Source organism: Fomitopsis serialis, assembly GCF_022376445.1.
Source record: "Fomitopsis serialis strain Sig1Antser10 chromosome Unknown B0H18scaffold_58, whole genome shotgun sequence".
In the NCBI taxonomy this organism is placed as follows: Eukaryota; Fungi; Basidiomycota; class Agaricomycetes; order Polyporales; family Fomitopsidaceae; genus Fomitopsis; species Fomitopsis serialis.
In genome coordinates this window covers 75,321-100,855 of record NW_025955018.1, presented here as the reverse complement: position 1 = coordinate 100,855, position 25,535 = coordinate 75,321, and the positions used below count along the sequence as shown (strand labels likewise).

General features: G+C 54.0%; 7 protein-coding genes across 7 annotated transcripts; all 7 read right to left on the bottom strand.

Annotated features, from left to right (window-relative positions):
- Window positions 1–1,987: 1,987 nt before the first annotated feature.
- On the bottom strand, window positions 1,988–3,129 carry B0H18DRAFT_1020072 (uncharacterized protein; the record flags this gene model as incomplete). The annotated part of the gene is given in 7 exon segments (XM_048029468.1): window positions 1,988–2,255; window positions 2,323–2,406; window positions 2,420–2,423; window positions 2,442–2,457; window positions 2,481–2,646; window positions 2,705–2,810; window positions 2,886–3,129. 3 exon segments carry the CDS (start codon window positions 3,127–3,129, stop codon window positions 2,481–2,483), a joined length of 516 nt encoding a protein of 171 aa, XP_047890963.1. The 3' UTR covers window positions 1,988–2,255; window positions 2,323–2,406; window positions 2,420–2,423; window positions 2,442–2,457.
- A 4,244-nt stretch (window positions 3,130–7,373) lies between these two features.
- Window positions 7,374–7,832, bottom strand: B0H18DRAFT_879891 (uncharacterized protein; the record flags this gene model as incomplete). The annotated part of the gene is made up of 1 exon (XM_048040721.1): window positions 7,374–7,832. A coding segment is annotated over one exon (459 nt), but the record flags the coding sequence as incomplete, so codon positions are not given.
- Window positions 7,833–9,443: 1,611 nt separating this feature from the next.
- B0H18DRAFT_537372 (uncharacterized protein) lies at window positions 9,444–11,993 on the bottom strand. Its single transcript, XM_048038517.1, has 6 exons — window positions 11,829–11,993; window positions 11,519–11,757; window positions 11,093–11,467; window positions 10,796–11,041; window positions 10,603–10,737; window positions 9,444–10,551 (listed from the first exon to the last, which is right to left on the bottom strand). Exons 2-6 carry the CDS (start codon window positions 11,729–11,731, stop codon window positions 9,559–9,561), a joined length of 1,962 nt encoding a protein of 653 aa, XP_047890961.1. The 5' UTR covers window positions 11,732–11,757; window positions 11,829–11,993; the 3' UTR covers window positions 9,444–9,558.
- On the bottom strand, window positions 11,958–12,934 carry B0H18DRAFT_537358 (uncharacterized protein). Its single transcript, XM_048038516.1, has one exon. It carries the CDS (start codon window positions 12,791–12,793, stop codon window positions 12,185–12,187), a length of 609 nt encoding a protein of 202 aa, XP_047890960.1. The 5' UTR covers window positions 12,794–12,934; the 3' UTR covers window positions 11,958–12,184.
- Window positions 12,935–13,863: 929 nt separating this feature from the next.
- On the bottom strand, window positions 13,864–15,994 carry B0H18DRAFT_537356 (uncharacterized protein). Its single transcript, XM_048038515.1, has 4 exons — window positions 15,593–15,994; window positions 14,313–15,544; window positions 14,105–14,246; window positions 13,864–14,049 (listed from the first exon to the last, which is right to left on the bottom strand). The coding sequence occupies exons 1-3, from the start codon at window positions 15,726–15,728 to the stop codon at window positions 14,202–14,204; spliced, it is 1,413 nt and encodes a 470-aa protein (XP_047890959.1). The 5' UTR covers window positions 15,729–15,994; the 3' UTR covers window positions 13,864–14,049; window positions 14,105–14,201.
- An 843-nt stretch (window positions 15,995–16,837) lies between these two features.
- B0H18DRAFT_879916 (uncharacterized protein) lies at window positions 16,838–17,476 on the bottom strand (the record flags this gene model as incomplete). Its single annotated transcript, XM_048040725.1, has 3 exons — window positions 16,838–17,194; window positions 17,258–17,368; window positions 17,444–17,476. Coding segments are annotated over 3 exons (501 nt in total), but the record flags the coding sequence as incomplete, so codon positions are not given.
- Window positions 17,477–19,591: 2,115 nt separating this feature from the next.
- B0H18DRAFT_1086042 (uncharacterized protein) lies at window positions 19,592–22,916 on the bottom strand (the record flags this gene model as incomplete). The annotated part of the gene is made up of 12 exons (XM_048031984.1): window positions 19,592–20,029; window positions 20,085–20,435; window positions 20,501–20,695; window positions 20,755–20,934; window positions 20,985–21,081; window positions 21,141–21,301; window positions 21,351–21,558; window positions 21,606–21,799; window positions 21,855–22,034; window positions 22,090–22,301; window positions 22,446–22,694; window positions 22,868–22,916. 12 exons carry the CDS (start codon window positions 22,914–22,916, stop codon window positions 19,592–19,594), a joined length of 2,514 nt encoding a protein of 837 aa, XP_047890957.1.
- Window positions 22,917–25,535: the final 2,619 nt, after the last annotated feature.

Here is a 25,535-nt window from a genome sequence, read left to right as displayed (position 1 = left end):
GGCGTTTCAATTCCATAGCGTAAGGTCTAGCCTGCACCTCTGTGGACGTTGCTAGGGCGTGAAAGGCATCGCGGTCTCGCTCAAGGCAAGGTGAATTTGTTTGTCGTGTCTTCCAACTTCTCGATCTGACATTTCACTCTCGGCGATGAGATTAAGCCTCGCGGCTGTAAAATGACTTTGACGACTGGCAAGCCACGTAGTACTCCTAGCGTACTCTTCTTGTTCTCCAGGTGAGGGTGGCTTGTCTACTTCACACCTACTGACCCGCTGCCATGCTAGTATACCCGTTTCGACCGTCGCAGACCTGTTCTTGCAATATCGAGGCTCCTATACCAACCCAGTCCAGTATCGGTACGAACGTTATCCACCACGTCTCAAGACAGTGTATGTACCACTGACCGTGTTGTCTCAGTAGCAAGGTCGGCGACGACACAGCGAGCGTGTACTCCTCTTCCCACGGGTGTCCTAATCAAAGATCGGTGAGCTCCAGACGACGTCGTGTACTCTCAATATGCCTACCGGGTCCAGCGAGCGAATGCCAACAGATACGTCTACACGTCCAACAACTTCTTTTGGGCTGTGCTCTAGATCTCGCGCGTGAACGCTGGTAACATCATTTGATGTGCGTTGCTAGAGGTGGATACTTCGCGACACCTTTCCGACGGGATCGATCTTCTCAACGCTTCATTTATGCGTACGAGATTCCTCGCATATGCAACTCGATTGAGGAGCCTCAGTCCTTGCGTGTTATCGATCTCATCATTGCAGGGGCATTCGCTCGCCCACGAAGACCCCGCATTTCGCAAGCCAAAACGGTACAGTGCGTCAAGACGATGCAGGCTCTCGGGTTCCAGCACCCTATCCTCGCACTCAAGCTTGTTGAACCCAGCTGGTTACCTCTCGAGACGTCCTGGTCGCGTTGGCCTGGCGGTGCCTTTGAAAATCATTGACGATTAGATGATCGCCGTGACGTGAGAGATATAGTGACTGTCTCGCTTCTTCTCCCTAGGGTCTTCCAAACGGATCCCGGCGGTTCATGACCATGTGAGTGTCCTATTCAAAACTAACCCACTACGTGGTTCCCCTCGCCTTGGAACCTCTGGCTCCATCACCTTCGACAACTGGTTGCTAGTCAAGTCTCTCGCCGCTCTCACGAAAACGCCTCTGGTATCGATCCAAGGCCTCATTCACCCTTACCCGCACGACGATGTCGACGATCTGCGTCCACGCGTCCGCCGTCGCTCACGCTGGATCTCCTGAACCCTCTAGCCGTCCGCGTACTGTTACGAATATGGTACATTTTTGGACCAGTTCGACATCCCTACTGTCGGCGACCTGCGCATACGTTTTGAACATGGACATAACGATACGAAACAAGATACAATTCGTCTGATCGTGGCGATAGAGAAGTCCGATACAGTCGCATGTAGATACCCTCGAGTTCAAATCGTCGATGTACAGTAGTACATCCAGTCATCGTCCAAGCGCAGCACGTCTCAGTCATCGCAGGACGCGCAAGTCAATGCAGACCAGTTACCATACTGAATTCGAGTCAATTCCATACCAAAGCCAAGAAACCCGTGCTTCCACTGAGTCGGTCAATAGATAAAAGAGAGCCAGACGACCGACACTCGCGTCGACCCACGCTCCGTACCGAGGTGACGAGGCCTCGTTGCCGTAACCTACGTCTGTACCATTCGGATGACGTGCCGCGTCTTTGGCATGAGACGTTCTGGGTGTTTCTGAATGGGAGACAAGAGTGAGACAGACGTGTGTATGCAACCGGGCTCACTCACATTTACAATATCAGATGCGCCTCCAGGCGACTGTGACTATGCCACGGGCAGACCATGGCTGCAACATGCCACGGAACATGGGCTGGAGCTTTTGAGCGATGCTGTCCGCATCCGACTGGGTCTGATGGGGCTTAGTCCACAGGTGCATCTTCACCTCGACATCCTTCAATGTGTCGAAGTATGGCTGGCTCATGACCTCGTGCAGGTCCCGCAGGTCGAGCTTCTCGAGGACAGCGCCTAGCTCCTCAGACTCGAGAATGCTGAGGTCGACGTCAAGCGCAACGTCAACCCCGATGTGCTCGAGCTGACGGCTTCGGACGGTGGAGAATACGCCGTGTAACTCGTCCGTTGCTTTGGTCCACGCCACGCGAGGCCCCTCGTCTTCAGGCGTGTGTTTGATGTCACGCAGAAAGAAGTCCAAGGATTGCAAGGCGGTGTTATGAAACAGGTTTACGTGAGCACCTACATTGTGCATGTGCATCAGTTGTGAAGTCTGTACGCAAGACAACTCACGGGCTTCACCGTCACCATAGAACACCTCGTAGAAACGGGTCAACGATGTCCCCGCCGTTTCGAGGAGTTGGTTAGGTGGTGTACTAAGTGCCATGGAGGGATTATCGACCCGGACTGTCACATCCGCAAGTGAGGTGCAGAGGTCTGAGCGCGACATCCAGTCAAGGAACATCACCATGTGTTTATCATCCACGCTGACGGTAAGGCATCGAAGACGCATGTGAGATGGTGGTCGAAACAGTGAGGCTCCCGCATAACTGGCAGCATGTTTAACGAACCAAACAGATTGCATCGTGAGATCTGTGAGCTGGGGGAAGGCAGACACAATCCGCCGCAGCTGCGTCACGTTGCTCAGTTGGCAATCGAAAAGCATCAACGACTTGACAGACTTGAACCTCGACAGGGCGAGGAAGAAATCCGTGCGGATGAAGCGAAGTCCTTCACTGGAGATGTGAAGGATGCGTACACGAGGCATCAGACCAGCGAGCGCGGACGGTAGTGCTTGTAAGAAGGATTTGGAACTATTGCTCTTGTTTCTATGCTGCGGGGATTCCACGCTCCCGTCTTTGTCCTCACCCTTTTCCTGGGCCTTAAGGTTGTTCATGTGCACGTCTCTATAGGGATCCCACGGCTCGTCTACCGTCAGCTCGCATGTGCTCGCGAGCCACTGTTTGACGCGTGGTGACGCGTGACACTGCTTGAACAGCAGGTTGTAACTTGTGCGGCTGCCGATCTTGATGGTGTGGTAGAGGTTGCGCATCGCTCGAGGGTACCATGCTGCGCAGACCAGCGCCGCGGCGATCAACGTGTGAGGATCCATCTCGTCGACGATGAACTCAAAGACCTCGAGCGGGATGCGAGCGGAGAGGGCCAGCGGTAGAGTGCCTTGAAGACGGGTGTCCCGCCAGCGTTTGAAGATCCGTGGTCTGTCGAGTCCCTGGAAAGTCCAATGAACGGCACTGGATTCCTCATTGCTCTGTTCATCGGCACTCGGTCCCTGGTCGATCTGTTCATCGGCAAGGCTCTGACCGACATCAATGTGGTCGTCGGCGCTCGATCGCACGGCTTGAGCGTGTGAGGCGTCCTCGGGGGCAGGGGGAAGATGCTAGGTGAACGGCGCGTCAGTCGAATCGGGATCATCATGAACAGAAGACGACCGACGGTAGGCTGGAGATCGGACATCGCACGTCCCTACAAGCACGCGACGTGGATGTATGCGCTATGAGGGGAGGCCCAGTCGTGGGCGGAGGAGTGGTGGGTGTGGGGTGCAAGTGGCAAGGGGGCCTCGTATATTAGGAAGAGCTGTGTCGACCGAGAGTTTGATGGGCCGCACGGTGACTGCCGCGACCGGGGCCCCCCTCCCAAGGCCGGCAGTCATGCTGCCAGCATTCGTCGACGCGCCACAGACACTGGCCGGATACGATTGCTCGAAAGACGTTCCACTGAATCGCGGCCAGCCTGAGTGTGCGACGCAGGAGGACAGCGGTCTTGCAGCGGCCCATGCCCTCCTCCTAACTTCGTTCGAGGCGCTCACGGTCGCCGGCTGTCTCTGAGTCTGCGGCCTGCTGCAGCCTCGGTCTGAGACTGCGCCTGCTCCCCGCTGTCCCCGGTGTCGCCCACTCGCCCTGCTGTCTCCCCTTCAGCATTCGCTGGCCTGATCAATATGCATCGTGCCAATCCGACCGCTCATGTTATATTGAAGCCCAGGCGGCGCACCTCCAGTCCAGAGCTCGCTGCCGGCGTGTTTCTCCTTGGCTCCGATCCGCCTCACCGGACAGCGCACCTCTCCTTCCAAGATCCTGGACTACGTGACGCCAAAGCGCTACATAGTTACTTTGTCTCAAGTGTCGTCAACGACGCCGCATGCCCATCTCAACTGATATCGTCTGGCCAACAGACCGCCAGTTCTTCCACTTCGTTCCGGTGCCCTCTGCTAATTCCCTCTGTCACAATCCTGTCAGTGCTCTGCTCACGTTGACACTCTGCGCATCACAGATGCAGCCATACTAGGTAGGATTCTCATCGGACAACTGCGCCCTACGAGCCGAACATACGGATCGTGAAGCCTAGGATCCTTGAGGGGAGCCAACGGCGCGCTCATTCTCGAGCCTGCTGTGGTGCCAGCAGGGGTACTCAGGCTGGTAGTTGTCGGAGCTTAAAGGCTACGAGAAGCACGGTGCGCATACCAGTCCCCATGTATAACGGCACTTCTTTGATAGTTAATCGCGCAGGCAACCGTGTTTCACATTCGCCGGTGAGCTTTCACTTAGAATCGACGTTGTGCCCCAGGCGACCGCATCCCCGCCCATCTATTTCAAAGCGGAGGGACGTCCCGCAGTGGATCCGCGAATGACGGGGCACATGCTACGTGTACGCCGCCATGCCCGTGTCTTCCGTGCTGTGCGTCGACTTCAGTTTTCAAGACCGGCAGCGGCTCCGGATCCATGCATCCTGGGCGGGCTACAAGGACGGCCAGATCACGTACCAGCGAAGGACTGCGAACCTCCGGCAGAGCATCAGGATCCAGCTACAAGAGTCTGCGCACCGAGGCGACACTCCCCGTTTCTCCTCGATCGCCGTCGCTCTGTCGCACGGACTGCACAAAGGGCCGGTACGTCGACGGGCATCAATCCAAGCACGTTCACGAGCTCGCACTTGCTTGCGCAGAAGTCCTCTCCAGACCCGTTGCCCGCCTATGAAGAGCCAACAATCGGCCTTCCGAACGTCTTCTGGAGGGAATACCCTGTACAGGGTCCACCGGCGTGACTACGGACGCCGTATACCCTGTCGGTCCACTCTGTGTCGTTCTGACTCCGAGATATCCTGTCCGCGTTCATCGAACTGGCCTCTCTGTCGTACGTCGACGTCAAGACGATCTGGCGGACATCGCGGTCGTCTCTTCCCTCCCATCTGGGCGGTCTTCTGTTGATGCTTAGTTTCGGACGCACCCAGCTCTGTCGGAGCAACTCAGCACGACCTCTTCAACTCGGGACCCTGCGCTACATATCACGACGGTAATGCTCTGTGGCCCTGGACAGCAATTCAAACATCAAGCATCTCCGTGTTCACAGGAAAGGATCAGTCCGCGCTATGTCCTCGTCGCGTCCATTCATACACCGCCGTCAACGTTCTCCGTCCTCGCAAGCCCCGACTCTCAGCTTCGCCCCGTGGTGGTCGGCCCGCTCCTCCGAGATGCTTACGAGCGCCTGTTCGTACCTCCTCGCTGACTGGAAGCGTTTTCTGCACTTGTCTTGACACCCTCGGTGGATACCACCACATTAATATCAACACGCGTCGCGCGACACTCTCAGACGCTATGTCGTCCAACCAGACGCGCGACACATACACAACTTGCTAACTGCTAAGATATGCCCAGCTCACTTTCGACGACTATGGGCGTCAGAAAACCATCACGTGCCACGAGGGATAAGTCAGTAGCGCGCAGTTAGGATTAGGGGTACGGATTAGGACATGTATGATAAGGGGTCGTCGATGTTGGGCTGCGAAACCGCGAGATGTGCGAGAGGTTAATATATACACAATAACAGTATGGGACGAGGCACTGAGAGTCTGAAGCTACATCCGTGAGATCCCAGCCTTCTCGAGATCATCGAGGATGCTGTTCGGAAGCACCCGATGCCCATGGTACTTCTTGCTTGCCCAGGCGGCTTGATTGCCAGACAGCCCGCGACGGTATGCGTCCATGAAACGCTGTGAGCGAATAAAGAACCTGCATAGTCAGGCATGATGTGTCAGAAAAAGCGAAGTTCGTGCGAAGTCAAAGCAGACTCACCTTCGAACTGACTCCAATGGGATGATGTCAAGCGAAGAGAGCATATTCTTTTCGAGAACGGCTTCTAGGCTTGACGGTGCACACTTCCTGTATACCCTCTTGGCGAAGCCCCAGCATTGCTCGATGGGGTTGAGCTCGCAATGGAATTTTGGCAGGAACAAGACTTGAAAGCCCTGTTGCCCACACTGCTTCTCTAACACACTCTCGATGTCACGGAAGTCCGGCTGATTGTACAGTATGCGCCGGACACAACAGTCAAGAGCAGGTGGCTTACACTTGAAGTCGGCGCACTGCGCTCGTTTGCCCAAAGTATCAATTCCGCGCTCCTCGAGAATCTTCACCATTCCCTTGAAAACACCTGGCCGCTCCGAGTTATCATCGAAATACAATGACTGCGGCTGGCCGTCGGGGAGGCGAGCATCGCCCATTCGTACGCGCTGCTTTTGCTTCTTGCCGTCGGGCCTATAGATCGGGCGCCCGTCTTCGCCGATTGCGTCAACATCGACGCCGAAGAGGGGCTTACCGGGCGCAGTGGGCTTTGCAGACATGCGACGTGCAGACAGTGCATTGTCGTCACGCTTCAGGTGTGTGGGTGCATTGTCAAAGATGAGCACATGGTCGTCATCTGGATAGTGTCGCGAGAGAATATCCATGGCGAGTGTCGCGTGGTCAATGATCTCTTGATTGGTAAAGTATCCATCTCGGTTCTTGCCTGCGCGAAACAGAACCCGCGCGGACTCTTTCCCATCGGGCGAGCGCAAGAACCCATAGTCTGCTGAGACGAAGTCGGCAACCATGAGTGATGCACCTTCACCTTTTGCACGTGGTGTTGCCCGCTCGGATTTGAGGACCCAGCGAGTGTGGCGGCGATCATTGGCGTAAAATGTCGACTCGTCGTGGTACCAGAAGATCACCCGCCGCGGCCGCCGTGGAGTTGACTCAGTACTGCCCGAGGCTGCAGTTGCAGCCTCGGCGCCACTGTCAGGGATATTGACTCGAATTCCCCGCCGCATCGATCCATCTGGCATTGTGAGTTCAATCTCAACACCCTGGCGAGTTGACCCATCCGACAGTTGGACGTCAAACTCGGGCCCACTGCACCGGAAGGCCTCATCCGGCAGCTGAGACTCGAAGCCTTCCAGGGGGACGCCATCAACAAGGCAATTATATGTGCCTGGGTCCTGCCGGAAAGTCCCATCTGGCAGGACAGGGCCTTGCACGGTGTGTCCATCGATGAAGTCTCGCGTGGATCGGTCCAACCTTGCCATTGCGGGCAGGAACACCTTATCTCGGTACTCCACAACATCTGCGCGCTCGTGCCCGTCGATGTATTGACCCGATGGATCCTTCGTCCAGCGATAATCGAGTGCGTGCATCCACGTCTGTGCTGTCGAGAGGCCTATCGGCTTGGTTAGGCCATATGTGACAAGAACATCTGGCCTTGCCATGTACTCGACGATGTCCATGGCACGTACATATTTGCCGATGCTTTGGAGGTGCTCGCTGATTGCCTCTTTCAGATCAGGCTTCTCCAAAAGAGACGTCTTCCATGTTGCCTCGGGCGTAAACGGTAAGCAATGATGGTCTTCCATGAAGTTGCGCGTCCATTCTCGAAGCTTCCGCGCCTGGTGCGGACCTTGCTCCCATGCCTGAGCAGTTTTGAGCGAGGCAGCCGCCCAGCCAATGTGCCGCCCAGACTCGTCGACACTCACAAAGAAATGCAAGAACATTTTGATCTGCTCCATTCGCCGTTGGAGCTTGTCACCACCAGCAAAAGCCAAGTATCCATTCCCATTCTTCCGCCTCGGCCGCAGAAGTTCACTCAGGTCCCGGTGAGCTAACTTTGCTTCCTCGATCGATGGCGGTGGCTCAAACAGTGCGCGCTTCATCGCAGCGCGTGGAACATCGCCTGGTGGCTCGTCCTGCACAGGCGCCGGGCTGTCGCACTGCATGGCCTGCGACTTGGAGCAATTGCCCTCGATAAGCTCATTGCTATCTGCCATGTGCACGTCCAACTCGGGTGTAGGCAGCGAGGCAGTTCCGCGTTCTGATGCAGTCCTCGGTGAGTCATTTACGAGGATCGACTTGGAGGGTTCATTTCTCGATGGGGACGACCAGGTAGGCTGTGTGATCTCCACAAATGTTTGTTCCATCCTGTTGTGTATCTCCTCTAGAGTCACTGGCAGGCTCTCTATATCCATGGGTGTAACTGGTACCTATCCCGGGCCCATTCTCGTGAGTATACAGCGTCGAGTTGATACAATATGAACAATGAACTCACAATTTCTTTCTCTACATCCAAGACCTCAACCCTCTCCTCCTTCTTCACTGCACAGTGACCGAGATTCTTCAGGCCGACGCGAGCTCGCTTGTTCCTTGGAGACATTAGGGAGGTGCTCAGCCATGTCGCTCAATCGGGAATATCCCAATATCCCAGTGATTAGGTAATCAAACCTTCTCGAGCACATTTCGTCACTGACTCTCATTCCCAGACATCGTGGCAGTTAAAATCGACTGTCAACCTTGAGAGATACCTCATTACTACAAATTGACAGTCTCCCTTTTTCTCCCATGTCCCGTAGAATATCTGTAACATAATTTCTCGTACTTCTGCCTGCCAAACCGGTGTAAAGCGCCCAATTTCTGTGCACGTGATGTAGTCGAAAGTGAGCTGGGCATATCTTAATGCTGTCGCAACTTTCTTACGGGGTTTGAATAGCATTGTATTGGATTCCAATTGCGGTAGACGCTGATGGCTATCCAATGCGCGTTAATGAAGGCGAACTCATTCCAATGCGCATTCCAATCTCAGACTGTTAATTATAATTGCGCAACGTATAACCCAATTCGAGACGATCAATTATAATCGCATACCAATCAACATAAGACACATTGGATTGAAGCCAATCCTATGCATTGCAATGCCGCGAATGTCATATGAATACGTATCGGTCTTAATTCTATATGTAAGGGTTCACTGGCAATGACAAAATTTCATACTATTTCACGGTGTCCCGGTCTACGCGCAGTGACTGTCCCGTCAGTTACTACTATCAAGTTACTACTGTAGTTCTAACGGTATCAGTATTTATGCTCAGTACAGATCACTAGAACTCACTATTACATCACTAGTATTTAGTGTTACACGCTTACTGACGGTTACTTGACATTTGTATGGGCGTCTATTAATGAGATGGTCAGAAAAGGGTTCGAACGCGCGACTTAGATAACTCATACCTTGGTTTCATAGTAAAGGGGTGCATACTGCTACGCTAACTGGGCATGGATGGTATAAACGTCCCTAGAATATGACGACATCTTTGTCCTTCAGCCATTACAAACCTCAACTAACCACAATACTATTCAGATCAAGTATTAACAGGTACAGCGCACGACGACGGATGAGGAACAGCACACGACGAGGAACAGCAAGACGTCAGCGAGCAATGGCACTAATTAAGCTACATCAAAGACAACTGGACACCCTTGCCGCAAGTAGACGTCAACGATTCCGCGCAACCGCGGCTCGCGTTCGCAGAGTGCGAGGAGCAGTACCACCATGATCGGCCGCCGAGTCAGCGGGCATAACCGTACTGGTAGCCGCAGGGGCATCTGTAGTCTGCTGAAGCTGGACACGATCCACTTCCTTACCCTTGTTCTTCTTTGCGCGGATCTTTTTGGGCGCAGGGGCCGGCGCCGGTCCCGGAGCTCCCGCCCTAGTGATGGGGGCAACCCAGGGGTTACGACAGGGGTAGATGCAGTCGGCGACGCGACGGGTGCCAGACTGGACGATGGAATGGGGGCAGCTCCAGGAGGTGTTGCTACACCAGACATGGCACCGACTACTCCGGGTGGACCAGGTGATGCGACGCGTGTCGGCCCAGCTGATGCGGCGACGTGCAATGGTACAGTCGATGTGATGTATGATGGGAACCCAGTGGGTGCGACAGCGTAGGATGGTCCAGCGAGCGCGACGTGTCCTGATGATCCAGCCGGTGCAGCCTCAACAAAAGCAGCCTGTTCGCCGATCACCAGGCCATCGAAGGCGTTAGACAGAGAGCTGGCGTGCGACGAGATCGAAGTAAGCTGGGACAGCGCGCTAGAGGAGGGAATGTGATCATCAGGCTCGTCCTCGTCGTCTGCGCCTTCAGCATCATCGTCTGAATCAGCTATGAAACTGGCCTCGTTGACCGCTTGCAATGCACTGGCAAAGGCTGCTTCACGCGTGCCAATCGGGTTCGTCGTAGCGGACCCTGTGTCTCGCGGCTCCGGAGTTACATCGAAGGTATGTTCGAGGTAGAACTCGACAAGCTTGCGTTTTCGCGACTCCTCCATGAAGATCAGCATGTGCTTGTAGTTATTGAAATCGTCGAAGTAGGAGATCTTCGTCTTGTTACCAGGTTTGCTTTCGTTCGACAATTGGGTATCAGGCGATAGAATGTACCGTGCCTTCCGATGGGTATCAGATCGACAACTGCGCATCAGAAGTAGGGAACGAACCACAACTGAGGCAAAGGCAATCAAGCCATCTGTCGGGACCTTGATTTTCCACGCCCTGCCAATCGGTGGTTTGCCTGATGGTGCACCACCTTCTCGCGAAAGAGACTGTGGTCCGAAGAGGATAACCTTCGCTATCTAATCCGATGTAAGTCCAGTTCTAAGTACAACATGAAGAGTTACTACAAGTACTCACTTTCGCGACGTAGATACTGCGGAAGACCTTGTTGATACGCATATCGTCCTCCGGATAGAGCACCGGCACAAGCAGGCCATAAAGGCCCTTCTCATCGCGGATGAATTGCTGCATCGCAGCATCCTTTGCGCGATCGTAGCTCCCAGTGCGAGCAAAGCGCTCCTGCGGCATGTTGAAGATCTGACCTGCACAGGTTAGTGCGGTGTTGAGAGCGTTGGATCGTGATTGCTGCACATCTGTCCGGAACTGAGCTGGCGTGAATACTGATAAGCACACAATGCGTGGATGGTTACTTACTTGTTGCGAGTAAGTAGAATCGTTGCTCCCGAGGATAGGATGCAGACGCTGAGGAACAATGTCGTACACCTCGGCGGCTTCGGCGGCCTGCATCGTTCCGGGGTTTGTATACCGTATCTTGCTCTGTGGGTCGATGTCGGGACGGCTAGGCAGACTGAAGGCCTGTGGCTGCAGCCAAGGTGAGACGAGGATAGCGTACTTGCGCGCGGCTGTCCCCATGTCATCGTCGCGTGGCATGCCAGCCTTACCCTTTGAACTGCGGCGGTTTTGAAGGCCATCGGCGCGTAGATCGGCTTTCAGCGTCCCGAGCTCGAGTTGAACCCGTTGAAGATCAGCTCGCAAGTTCGTGTTTTCCAGCTGGTATAACACGAGACACTATGCAACAGTATACTGAGTATTCGGTCACACCGGAAGCAACTGACTTACCTGTCGGTACTGTTCAATGGTTGCACCTGGGCCAGGTATGGGTATTGCTAGCCACTCGTTCGACGCCAGGGAGCCCGAGGCTGCGTTCGTCACCCTAGTCTGAGTCCCCGACTGTGCCTCGTCCGAACTACCGCTGACGGCGAGATCATAGTTCTCTTCGCTGCCATCGACGCGGCTCGACGAGTGGATGTTAGGTTGGCGGGGGCCTGGCATAACTAGCAGCGTAAAGCGGAATAGGCCTGTGATGCGGATGGGCGAGCTCCAAGCTGTCAGTTGAGCCTCGACGTGTTAAATGTGCGCACACACTCACATTCATCGATGTAGTTTGACGTTGCGACTACGCATGTAGATTCTCACTGATAAGACTTTGGCGATGCTGGACCATCAGCATGGAAGGCCGAACACTCATGGCTATGTCGGCGGAAGTCAGCAATTCGATTGCGAACCCATCCTGCGGCGGCAACGAGACTTCTGAGAAGAGGTGAGGCATGAAGAAGTATCGCAGTAACAGCGCACAGACTAAGGGTGACCGTAGTCGTGGCAGTACGTGCGCGTATCTTTACGTGGGTTGTCCGAGATGTGGTTAACACGACTCGGGGCGCGATTGGCGTGTTGCTGCACGAACCGAGTCACAATTGAAAGCACATACCGCGCCCAGAACATGTGCTAGATTGCCGACAGATGCGAGAGCATGCGCGCGAATGTCGTCCCAGCTCGGTGGATACATCGTCTTGCGCAATCAACAGTAGGAATTCCAAAAGAGATTGAGGCCCCAACACATGAGTCAATGGAGATAGAGGATGCAGTAGAGACTGGAGTATTGTATATAATAGTAGGCGAAGGGGCACTCGGAGGAAGAGAGATTGTCGTTGGCGTCGGTGCTATTGACTCGGAAGGCGACGACGGTATAGACGTCGCTGACTGCATCGATCTCGCCACTTCGCTGTCCGGTCTAGGCTCGTCCGAAGATCTAGTGTAATCATCTGTTGACCGCGTGCAAGACCAAGATGACGGCGTAGGGGCGTAAGACCTCGCTGGAATGTGTGAGCTGGTGTAGGTCTCCAGCGTGCTCAGTGGACGATCGACTCGCGGTCGGGTGTAGCTCCCTGAATTCTCCTTTTCAGATGTGTCTTCGCTACTCTGATTGTAGGGGGAGTACGACCGCGAGCTGCTCCTAAGAGTTCGACACGCAACAAACCTCGACCGAGTCAGGTCGCCGCGCGAAGGTGACGTCGACGGCAGGCCGCTTGAACCGCTGTGCGAGTCACCAAGCATGAATGCGGACGTCGTGCCTCTGAGAGACAAGGTCGACGCGACGATGTTGGTGCCCGACCCAGAAACAATGTCCACCACAGTCTCGTCAGTGCCGAGGCCGGTGCCTGTCCTGGTGTCTGTCGTGGTCAGACCCTTTGTGAACGACGAAGACGAGTAAAGGCTGGACGTGGGGGTCCGCGATCGTCCAGTCGCAGAGAAGAACACATCGTCGGAGATGGACGTCGCGCTGTCGGAGGCACGACTACGCGCTCCCTCACTTCCCCTCCCTACACTTGGCGGGACATGTACACGTCGCGACCCAACCTTTGTCCACTCGAAATTGTCATGGGCGAGCCATCGCCCACGGGCACACCCCCTGCTAAACCAAGATCAAAGCCCAATCCCGGGCGCGAACTGCCGACGCAAACTCCTCGTCGAAGTCGGTCAAGGAGCTGGTGCGGCGAATGGAGCTGGTGCGGCGAATGGAGCTGGTGCGGCGAATGGAGCTGCTTCGGCTTGGGCCAATCACGCGCGGATCCCCGGGGTATAGGAATGCCTGATTCGAAACGGCTGAGTCGTTTGTGGCACGCGTGCGATGGGCGGATGCAAGTGACGGCCTGCGCGACATACCACTACGAACGCTGGATCCAGAGATTGATTGTAGGTCCGAGATGTTTGGCATTGTGTCGATGTGAGGGACGTAGCGAGTCGTCGCAGATCCCGACGCGGTCCCTGAGGGCGAGGAGCTTGTGCTGGTGAACGTATACATAGTACGAACCGATCCAATCGGCGAGCCGCTGACCGAGCAGTCCGGAATGGATACCGCGCGATCAAGGACATCCCTGCATCCCGGTGTAAGTAAGAACTGCTGAGTCGAAGGCAAGGACGTACCAAATAGCGCTGACTCAACGAACTCGCTCTCTCGGACTGTCCGTTCCTAGCCTCTCGATACCGTCACTGTAGTGCAAGTGGAACGGGCTAAGCGTCTGCATCAGCTCAGCCTCGCCCAACTGCGTCTCCACGCCTGTACTCGCGTTCTGGCTCTGCATGATCGCGGCCATCGTCCCGACATCCTCCTGCGCACCATGATGCGTAGGCGACTTGGCCGACTGCACTTCCGTAGAGTTCAACAGATCCAAGGTAACGATACCACGGCCACCACCCGCGGCGATCCAGGAGAGCAGTAGCATGTGCGGGTATAGGAGGGCCTGGCAGCGCTGCCATCTATAGGGCGGCGCGTGCACATTGAGGTACCACAAGAGACCAATGCGAAGCGGCTAAGTACCGACGATGAGCACACGATGATAGTTCGTATATGACGAATGTGCTTACCTCTTGAGTCTCCGTGGCTCCAGCGTACTGTCCCATTTCATTGATATCGAACGGTGGCGGAAGCAGCCCGCTAGTACTAAGATCCCCGCTGCCACTCTCATCCAGGCCAGCCATCGAGACGGGGTCGCTCGCCCTTCTGCCACTGTTTCTGTTTGCCGCCTGGAGCGCACGATCTCTCAGTCTCGCACTGCCCCTGCTGGCCCTGCGCCGGATGCTGAAGAGACCATCGCTCTGGGTAGGCGATGGCGACGTCGTAGAATGCTCTGACTTCCACATCGAGGGTGTGCGCTCCTTTCCACCGACTAATCACGTTGCGCACTTGGCTCAACGCTGTGCGGTCGTTCGGTGTCATCTGGCGTGGGGTAAGCGTACTCGTCGTCTGGGTAGTCGTCGTCGGGTCCAAGCTTGAGAGTGTATTGGAGAACGTATTGGAATTCGGATTGGTGTATGTCCCGGTTCCCATACCTGACGCAGTGTAAGTGGTAGCGGAGACGGGCGTGCGGGTAGTGAGCGTCGTCGCCTCGGTGCTCGTGGGATTGAAAGAGTCCCAAGAGAGCGCACTGTGCGCGCGAGGTGGCGGCGATAGCATCGAGGACATCGTGGTGTTGGGGCCCGAGTACGATACCGCAGAGCCCGTGCGCGACGAAGGCCGAGAGCCGTATGAAGCGCTCCCATAACCTGTTGTACTACCATACCCATAAGCTGTGCTGCTCAATGTCGGCATTGAGCGACTCTGTGTCGTCGTGTAAGGACTAGGAGACCGAATGGCAGACGGCGCCGAGCCCGTCCTAGCGTGTCCGAAGAATGGCCCGGGACTGCCAGATGATGCCGCTGTACGGTCCTCGAAGAATGCAATACGCTCCACTACCTTGGGGCCGGGAGTTGATGGAAGCGGACGCGGAGGCTGCGTCGTTTGAGACGGTTCCGTGGCGGAGCGAGAACGAGACACTATGCCTTCGATGTGGGCTGAGAGCCGGTTAGCATCACCGGCGGAAGGATACGAAGAGGGTCTCGATGGTGTATTTTCTGTGTGCTCCGAGATTGTGCTGAGGACTCGCGGTCCGCGTTCAGTCGTAGGCATGGGCCCCGCTGCGGCGCGGAAGTTGCCAGACGTCCCAGATCCAGCGTTTGAGACACTGTCCGTGCGTGTAGTATACGTCGAAGGGCCGGTGTAAGACGTGTATGTAGACGGCCCAGTGTAGGATGTATAGGTGGAAGCGTCTCTGGAGGAGTTTCGCGAAACTTCGGAGAGGAAGTCGTCGATATCGTCGTTGATTTGAGCAAGTTCGGCCTCCACTTCTGCCGCGTCCCTCATTGAGTCTTCTTCGTACGCATAGGTGTCGGAGTCTCTTGATATCGGAGAGGGTGATACAACGATTCGGCGCATCTGTCGGCCTGACGAGGCGTCATCGCTGTCGTACGACGATGCGATTGGTGTGGCTACGCAGACATTAAGTTACCAACAGGATCAATTGGGTAGAAACCCACCAGAACGGATGGATGAAGAAAGCTTTGATGGAGACATGGGTGTTTGAGTTGGTGAGGGTGTTGAGAACGTCGCGGTGCCAAACAGAGGTGACCGCGGCGGCCCTGTTGAGGGCGTGATACTAGAAAAGTCAGACATCTTCAGAGCATAATCCGAGGTCGATCGAGCAGGTACGGAAGATCTTGAGCCGTGATATAGGAGCGGGAGTGCCGCCGCCAGGCAGGGTAACAGGCAACCTAGCAAACACCAAGTTCAACGCGACGCAACCGCCCCCGCTCCTCCGTCCACTCCTCCCGTACCAGTCCAGTACCCTTCGACGCTCTTCTTCCATTCGTTCACGATCTCCGTCAGCGACTCGCGGTCACGGTCGTCAGATGACAGTGGAGGTCCCTGGGGTGGCGTCTCAGCCGCCTTTACAGCTTCGGCGAGCTGCTCAGTAGTCTGCGCCTGAGTTTGCACCTGCGACTGCGTGTCGTGGACAAGGCTCTCCAGCGAAGTGACCTTCGACTCGAGCATTTGGATTGTGGACTGGGCCATAGTGTGTTGCGCCTCGAGCGAGCGCGAGAACTCAAGCGCTGTCTCGAGTTGTTTCGACAGCGTGTTGAGGCGCTCCATGAGCTCGTCGGGGATGGCGGCGGTCGGAGGCGGCGGCGGCGGCGGTGCGGCGACAGTCACTGGTGCGGGTGGTGGCAACGGCGACGGCGAGCGCGATCGCGCTGCTCTTGCTCCTCGTCCTCGACCATACCCATCCGTCGGCTCTGGCGTCCCCGGTCGAGTTCGTCTCTCCGTCGCCTCCGCTGTACGTCGTCTTCCGCAGTTGGCTGCTCCTCATCTTCCTCATCCACCCTCTCCAGCTCCTGTAGGACGATCATATTGATGCGTCGAGCGCCATCATCGTCGGACATGTAGTGTTCTTCGGACGGTTGATTATGGCGCCAGTTCCGCACGCTGAGGCTTCGAGGCATCTCCATCTCGCGCTGACGTTCTTCCATGAGCTCGCGCATCGTGCTCACTTCGCACTTGATAGTGTCTTGCTGTGAAAGCTTGCTGTGAAAGCTTGTCTTCTGGCGTCCGGATCTTCTCGACGTGAGTAGCGAGCGACGTTTGGGTCTCGTGGAACTGGCTCGGGGGAAGGACTGAGGGGTAAGGAGGGAGATTAGGTGGCTGATCACGGCTACTTCAGTCGTCGTCCTCAAAGTTGGCTCCAAAGAGGACGCACCAGATTGCCCCCGAGCGTATCATGCATCTCACTGCAGCTCGCCTTGGATCCAGGTCAGGATATGGTCGAAAGTGAGGCCACTCTTGCCTGGCGGGCGCACGTTTCCGCCCATGCCACCCATATCGACCAAGCCTTGCGGCATGGAAGGGCGGCACTGGTGTCCCGGTACGCCGTTCGCAGAGGGTTGATGCTGGCTTGAAAAGTTGAAGCCACTTCCGGCGGGTGCCTTCCCCGCGACAGTGCCGTAGCTGGGTGGGTTCTGTTGCGCCTCTGCCCGTGCGGCGGCTTGTGCATCTAGGTCGTTGAGTGCGCAGAGAACGCGCGCTGCGACTTTCTGGTGTATGATGGTCTTGTTGTCCTCGCCGACGATGTCGATACCGAATTCCTGACGTGCAATATGCCTGTCTCAACATGAGGGACACTGGCTATCGACGGGTGAGGGACGTACGACGATGTCTTCGGACTTGAGCTTGAACGGCTCAGACTCGAGCCCTTCAGGACTCAGCCTGTCGCCGTCGATGAACGTTCCATTAGAACTCTTGACGTCCTTGATGTAAATCTACACGCGTCCGGGAATGTGATGCAATGAGTGAGATTATATTATTCCCGGCGCGCCGCCTGCCTTGCGACGTACCTTTCCGCCCTCCTCCCGAACCCCAGCATGCTCCTACCAATCGGCACGTACAAGTCGAAGGATCCGTTGCGTTCGGCGGTGACGGTCTTCGCGTTCGTCTGGCGACCGATCTTGACGCGCAGGTTGTTGACGAGCGTGTTTTGGGACACATGAGGCGTTGAGCGGGTAGAGATAGAGTGCAGGGAGTGTAACGGGCACGACATGGGGCGGGCTGGCGGATGGTATGGGTGTCGTGCTAGAGCCAATGAATGGGCGGGCGGGCAGGTGACTACGCGAAAGGATGCGTGGGCGAAGGGAGACATCCGCAGCCGCGCTGCAGTCGAGCGTGCATACCAGCAGAGACGATCTTCTACAAACGGGCAGCTAATCACTCGGCCTCCCGAAAGGGCCAAAGCAACCGTGCGTTCGCGTGTAGTAGTCGCCACTGGTGGGTCTCGCTCACCTGCAGACGGAAGACTGCGGATGTCTCCGCCATATTGCTGTGATCCAAAGACGGGTAGGAGGGCTTAATCCGGGACACGATCGACGGGCCTTGCCAGGACTTGGAGGAAAACGCACGGTGACGAGACGGAGAGGGAGCAGCGGGCGTAAAGGAGGATATTAACGGGAGTAGACTGGGAGTGGGATGGGAGTGGGATGGGAGTGGGAGACGGGCGCCATTCTCCTCAGCCCACCGATCACACTCACCAATGATCGATCGGTGCTGGTCGACCCGCCTTGGTCGAACCCTGCGAACGACGTCTCGCACCTGCATCCCCACCTTCACGAGCAACCTAGTCGACCCCATCTCTCTCTATACATCTCTCTCTACATTTCCTCCAGGCTGGTACTGTCAACTGGTGCATCGCGGGATTTCCCGCACGACATGAACTGCGACACAACTGGTCGTGGTCCGACCGGTGACCATGAGTTGCTGGGTCCGCAGAGAACTGGGAGACCGACAAAGGGGTGTGTATGTATACTCTCACGCGGTGTCATTGTTGACGAAGGCAGGGGCTTGTGAGACTTGGACAGAGTTGCCGACACGATCTCCCACTTCCCGGAGTCCGAGTCCGTCGATGAGGTCGTATCTAGGGTAAGCCTAGAGGTGACGAGAACGGTCAGTACACAAGTACTACACAACGTGTAGTTTTCTGATAATAAGCCGTTTCGTTTCACCCGTCTCCCCATCATGATCACAGTCCCGGCTCGCTCCCACCCGTACCGACCTTCCAGCCGGCTCGACCGTACAAGTGGTCACGGCGAGCATGGGCCTCTTCAAGTCGAGCGAGTCAGTATTGGCGGGCTCGGAGATGCGCCAGGTGGAGAAGATGATCACGACGAAGGCAAAGAGCGAGCATTCGAGTTCAAGATCGGTACACTACCTCGACAAACGACCCCTCTGCATTGATATCTAGTCGGCACTCAGTTTACAGTCTGCTTCATTCGGACCTATCCCAGCCACACCCACCGCCGCCGTCAGTAGCGAGTCGACCGGCACGTCGACATGACCTCCCTCATCTGCCCGGACCCAGTCCAAGTTCGGTGCCAGGCAGTTGATCCAGAATCGGGCCGCAAGTTGGTTCGCAGCGCACCATCCCGCGGTCTATGCTTAGCGTTCGCCCGCGATGTATACCACTGGCATGGGCACAGCTGGATGCCGGCTATCACACTGCTTACAAAGTATGCCCCGTCTCGCTTGAAGACCCCGCCCACTTGCTGGGCTGTGACGTGATGGAGGTAGGTTCCTCTGCGTGGATGAATCGCTGCGTGCTGAGCATCACATCACCAGAGATCTGGTATGTCTCCCGCTGGTGATACGGGCGTATCGGTTGGTAACCGCCTCTCCATTCGATCCCGTGCAAGCCACTCGACTTACCCATACGATCTACCACGTCTGGTAACGGCGCAGCCCAAATCTGACATTTTCGATGATTGGTCTGAGGGGACTGAGACAGGGTACGTCGCACCTCGGTTCGTCGCCCTGCGATTCCACCAACCCGGCGTGCATTCAGATGTTCCGCGAGGGAATGCGCGCACGTAGATCGACTCAAAGATCATATGCACAAGTGATTGTATTCTACGAGCTCCGAGTCATACGAGTCAGTGCAATAGTATCACAATCTCAAGGCACATTGATAATGATTGAGTCTCCCACAGATCTAAGTACTACACCCCGAAACGCGAACTACGCAGAGCATTGAGACGACAAAACATATCGGGGTCGTGATCTACGACAAAGAATTCCTGGTGATTCCCGGGGTCCGATGTAATCAATGCACCTCGTACAAGATGTTCAGCGGGAAATAACTCTGCATCGTGCTCTCCTGAGCGGAGCCGATAGAACCCAAGGTCCTTGTCCCGGTCATTTACTGTAATCTCTCCATCTAGTGGTTTGAGGATGACAAAAGGGTGCCTTGTCCCATTCACAGAGAATGTGAATGCGAAGAGAAGACGTCCAAAAAGCTCTCCGTCTTCGACATCCATGAGGACATGATCACGGCGCTCTTGTCCATAGAAATTTGGATTGCACCGCAAGTAATCAGTGCTCTGTTTCCATGTTTCGAGGGATTGATAGTGCACTTTGAGGAATCGATATTCAATAACCTGAAATATGCTAATGAGCACAATGACCTATGATAACTTATGCTGGAGTACAAACCTCATCCTGAGGAGTGACTTGAATGTCATTACCCTCAGGAGTCTTGTAATCCATATACTTGAGTAGAGCAGCAAGGTCAGCAAGCAAATCCTTGTAAATCTCATTGGATGCTGTGAAATCTGCAATGGTGGTAGGCTTCTGAGGTGCTCCCAATATGAGATTATCACCAAAAGCAAGGTTTGACTTTGCTTTGGATTTCTGGACCTGAGGTGGTGTGGGTCCAGAATCTTGATCTATGTCATCTTCATCTGCATCTTCCTCTGAGCCATCAAGGTTGTTGAGCTCATCATAATCTTCAATATTGGCACGGATTATGCGTGCGACAGCTGTATCATGGTCTGCTGTCAGGATCTGCAACAAGAATTGGTCCTCAATATTCACAGACATGTAACTGTTGTAGTATATTAGATTCTCACCTGTGATGCTACATCCCGCTTGTTTGAGCGTCGGAGATATGTCTTCTTGACAGAGCCATGCATCTTTTCATCTGGCTTTGTGTTGAAATTGCGAGTGGCCCCCTTTGCTTCTATATCCTCTGGGACATGCTGATGACTGTGTGCCTTTGGAAAGTTCCAATTTTTCCCAGTTGGGCCAGTCTTGGACTGATACTCCTATAGTGAATGTGTCATTAATTGTCTGAGATAACATGAGCAACTTGGACTGTGCTGACCTTCAGGGATTGAGAAAATTCAAGCAGCTTAGCCCTTATTGCAGCAATATTCTGATCTGTTTGCACTGCAAATGAACAGTACATGTCTAGCTCCAGGTACTTGCGGAGCAGGCATAGCAAGAGGTAGCCTTCACTGCCATGGATCTGAGCAATGACATTGTGCACAATGTATGGTGTGATCTGCAGTACAATGATAAGACACAGCATATACATAGTCAATATTCATATACCTTGGACAGATCCTCAAACTTGGATCCATCATTGAAGTTGATTGCAACAACTTGCTTGAAATGGGCAAGACCTCTCCACCGAGGGAATTCATCAGCTCTACCAGAGCAATGTGAGATATATATATATATATGTATTCAAGTAACATAAAGACTCACTGCTTGTCTACCATCCCCATTGCTAGACGACCCAGAAGCTTGACCAGCTTGATGATCTCTGGCCAGAGATGATCCCCAAATAAGCCAATAGCATATGCATGTAGCTTGTCAAAAGATAGGGCTTTATGAGGATCACTGTAGCCAATCTTCCAGAAAACATTCTATCAATGCATGAGCTGAGATCTTTGGCAATAGCACAAAATAACCCACTGCTAATCCTCTCAGACCAAACTTTTTGAGTAGCTCCTCTCCCTCTGTCTTGTTCCTGTTCTTAGCTAGCCCCACAACTTCCTGACTTCTAGCTGCAGTTCGCAATGGTGCACAAATCTCAAGTAGGGAGAGATTCTTAGACTCAGCAAGGCATTTGGGGCAATTGCAGAGACTATGGTGACCTCCACGGATCATTGCCATGACACATCTATCACTGAATCAGTTAGATGATTTTATTGAGATTGAAAGACATACTGTTCTTCATAGTCAGCAACCAACATTGCAACAAATGGAAAGAACAATTTCTTGAGGTTAGGAAGGTCACATTGGAACCCAGTTTTGGAGAGAGGATCCATCTTCTTGCACAGTTTATAGAAAGCCTCATGCCAGACAATCCTCTTGTGGTCCACATAGTCTCTTTTGCCATCTTCAGCAGCACCTTCCTCAACCTTGAAAATACACAGTAATTAAAGTTTCCATATGGCATGGCATTAAGAGACTTACCACTGGAAGCCATCCAACAATTGCACCACCACCTATCCCATCACTATTGCGAATTTCCACAGGAAGCTGAGCACAACGTGCAATGACTGGGTATCCCTTCTCTGATCCAAAACTGGAAAGCTTTGTCTTGTCTGCATAGACAATGAGCCCAAGAGGTGTTCCACCTTCTGGCAATTCTGTCTGTGTAAAAGTCTCAGCTTAATTTGAACTACTTTGTAGAATTTCTTTTACAAACCTGAACATCCCAAAGCAAATCAGCTGTCCATGGTTCATGTCTAAAGCGCATCCATCCAACCCCATTCCACCTGAAAAGCCTCACAGTGTCCCAGACCCAGTGAGGAGTCAACCTGGTATCTCTGAGTTGATCCATGACCCAATCCCAAAGATCACGACCCCAGATAGGATAATCATGGGGTTCTCCATTGTAGTCAACTGTGACTTTCATTTCTTGGAACTGTAGAATCATATGTCAGTCATCTAATTGGTCTCAGATACAAGTACTATGATCACACACAGGGGTCAACAGGACTGAAGCTGATTTTCTAAGCTCAACAAGCTCTGAGTTACTGGATATTGTGAATTTATCTTGACCAGAGGCAATGGTCTGGATAAGCTTTATGAAAGCCTCAATGTGCTCCTTGTTGAGACATGCACTAAGTGCAAGTTCTGAAAACTCAAAGTCACAACGGGTGACATATGGCCTCCAAGGCTTGTCTGTGCTTAGGGGTGCTGTCCTCAAGTTTGTCTCTCCAGTATTGTACTCTTGCAAGGACTGAATCAAGGGTTCCTTCCCTAGTCTGGGATGGTACACAGTCTTGATATCACCCACTTTATAGGGACCTATTGTGTGTGCTGAGTGGTTACAATTGACAATACAACATTATAAAGCCATACATGGGGCTTCATTCTCCTGCAAAAACATGTCCCTATTGTCAGTCCCTGTATACTGTCCTGACATGAAAGTAAGTTACAACCATGTCAAAATACTGACTGCCACAGTGTTTTGTACTCACCAAGCTGAGGGTCTAGTCCATCTTCTGGGACATAGCTAGGGCCCTCCATAGGAATGCCTATGATGAGCAAAATGCAAATTATAGTTGAGCATACTAGAACAGATACAAGGATTATAAATGTACTATTACCTGAATGATCAGGCTGATATATACCTCGGGCCTCTGCAACTGCCTGCTCAACATTCCTCATTTGCATTTGTTGGGCTACATGTTCAATTTCTCTCAATAGATTTCATCCCAAGATAAGAGTACTACACACACCTTGATTATGTGCCCTATTCAAATCTTCCATTAGTTCTTCGTCGCGGATTTTGTTCGCATGCACCCTCTCGCATTTTCGGTAGTGCGCTGGGAAGCCTCGAGCACTATAGCCTCCTGAGCACAGAGGACATATCTTCCGTGTGTCCGGAGGGACAGACATGTTCAAGGAGACGAGGCGACGGTGAGATGGCGAGACGGGACGGAGGGACAAAGCAGGGAGAGGCGATGCGGCGATGCGAGGACGATCGCTGAAGTACCTCCGGCGCAATGCGATGGCAATCGGCGATTGTTATCGTTATCGAATCGTTGTTCTCCCTTTGGTATCTCGTAGACGGTGACTGCAATCGCATACCAATCTCCGCTGGGGATCCGAGATGCATCCGAATGCACCGCCGATCTTCCAATCGTCGAGCTGCCATTGCAAAGAGCCGCAGACCATTTTTCGGCAATGTAATGTAATCTTATCATTCTACCAGAATAGGAATGCGCATTCCAATACTCGGGGATTGGTATCCCCGAAAGAAAGTTGCGACAGCATGCACGTCCGCGTAACTCGGCTCCGAGTCGGGCCGCGCATCCTCCGCAACCGTGCACCCTCCGCCAAACGACCAAGTGGGTCTCTTCGAGTCCTGCTCTAGTGCGTACTGTTGTGTTGCGCGCATCCTAAATTATCACATGGGAGAAGCATACATACTCGACAGTTCTGTCTGTTCCGTGACGAGACTTGAAGCTTGAAGACGCGGTACCATTGACGAGTCGCTCGTCGTATAAGCTTGAACGAGACGAAGACAGCGGAAGGATGAGTGTCTGTCAGTTAAGTAACCTCTGCTTCTCGGTGGACATGCTCATCGTCCAGTAGTGCATCAGAACCCTTTTCAGAGCATAGTTCGTCGCCGAACGCATCGCAGTGGACGCTTGAGCACGGTGAGCGCTGTCCCCATCTCATATGGTACTATAAGCTCTGAAGTACATATGGCAGAGCACGCTTCTCTTGTCTTCCTGTGTCGACGTCGGTAAACTGTGCGCGACCGTTACTGGGGGTATCGCTCCAACTGTCGACTGTTCGCACTCGAGTGTGCCAACATCATAGCGTATGGTCTAGCCTGCACCTCCGTGGACGTTTCTGGGGCGTGAATGACATCGTGGTCTCGCCCAAGGCAAGGTGAGTATGTCTGTCGCGTCTTCCGACTTCTCGGTTATACATATCACTACCGCCGAGGCAGCTGGCCGACCCATCCTTACGGCAATGAGATCCAGTATGCGCACGACCTACTGATCTCCATTGCAGTCATCGTTACGGGGAACTGAAATGACAGTTGCGGCCGACCTACTGCTATTCAACCTCCACCCTTGCAGGGAGGCTCGTCATCTACCGTGCCAGTTGACTCGCGGCGGTGAAGACTAGTGAATCCGACGACTCACAAGCCACGTAGTACTCCTATGGAATTTCTCTTGTTTGCCAGGTGAGGACGACTTGTTTGCTTTACACCTCACTGATTCCCATGCTAGTATGCCCGTCTCGATCTTCGTAGACCTGATCTTTCAGTACCGAGGCTCCCGAGTCCCACATCAAACTAGTCTTGCCGGCACGAACATAATGCACCGCATCTCAAGACAGTGTACCACTGTCCGCATTCTCTCAGGAGCAAGGTCGACAATGACGCAGCAAACCTGTATCCCTTTCCATACGGGCCTCCAATCTGCGACGTCGTGAGTTCCAGACGGCGTCGTATATGTACGAGATGCCTACTGGGTCCAGCGGATGAACATCAGCAGGTGCGTCTACACCTCCCACGACTGCTCTCGAGCTTTCACGCGTCATAACACTGACAACATCACTTGATGTGCACTGGATGAGGTGGCTACTCCGCGTTACCTTTCCGACAGGGATCGATTCCTCTCGACGCTTCATTCTTGTGTACGAAATTCCTCGCAAATGCAACTTCATCGAGGAGCCTCCGTTCTAGCATGTCCTTGATCTCGTCATATTGCAGGGACACTCGCTCGCCCAAAATGAGCCCGTATTTCGCAGCCCATAAAGTTGTAGTGCGTCAAGGCGATACAGGCGTCACGTTCTCGACTTCCAGGACCTTATCCACGCGCGCTCAAGCTTGTTGAGCCCAGCTGGTTGACTCTCGAGACGTCCGGGTCGCGTTCGCCCGGTGGTGCCCCTAGATCCGTCAGCGGTGAGATGATCGACGTGACATGCGACATATATATTGACTGTCTCACTTCTTCTCCGTAGGGTTTTCCATATGAGACGTCTCCTTGCGGTTTGTGACTTTGTGAGCGTCCTCTTCAGACGGACCAGTTCTCATAGTTCTCCCTCGTCTCGCAACAGAATTGGGCTCCATATCATCTTCGGCAACAGGCTGCTAATCAAGCTTCTCGCCGCTCTCACAAACGC

What these genes read in the sequence shown, in the direction of transcription:
- B0H18DRAFT_537356 (XM_048038515.1), bottom strand. Translation starts at nt 15,728, where the DNA reads ATGTCTGACTTTTCTAGTATCACGCCCTCAACAGGGCCGCCGCGGTCA. An exon ending in TTCTTCATCCATCCGTTCTG is followed by an intron (nt 15,545 to 15,592) that starts GTGGGTTTCTAC and finishes ATGTCTGCGTAG; the next exon opens with CCACACCAATCGCATCGTCG. An exon ending in GATGGTCTCTTCAGCATCCG is followed by an intron (nt 14,247 to 14,312) that starts GCGCAGGGCCAG and finishes AAACAGAAACAG; the next exon opens with TGGCAGAAGGGCGAGCGACC.
- B0H18DRAFT_537358 (XM_048038516.1), bottom strand. Translation starts at nt 12,793, where the DNA reads ATGCTTGGTGACTCGCACAGCGGTTCAAGCGGCCTGCCGTCGACGTCA.
- B0H18DRAFT_537372 (XM_048038517.1), bottom strand. Translation starts at nt 11,731, where the DNA reads ATGCCAGGCCCCCGCCAACCTAACATCCACTCGTCGAGCCGCGTCGAT. An exon ending in CCATTGAACAGTACCGACAG is followed by an intron (nt 11,468 to 11,518) that starts GTAAGTCAGTTG and finishes ACTGTTGCATAG; the next exon opens with TGTCTCGTGTTATACCAGCT. An exon ending in TTGCCTTTGCCTCAGTTGTG is followed by an intron (nt 10,552 to 10,602) that starts GTTCGTTCCCTA and finishes ACCCATCGGAAG; the next exon opens with GCACGGTACATTCTATCGCC.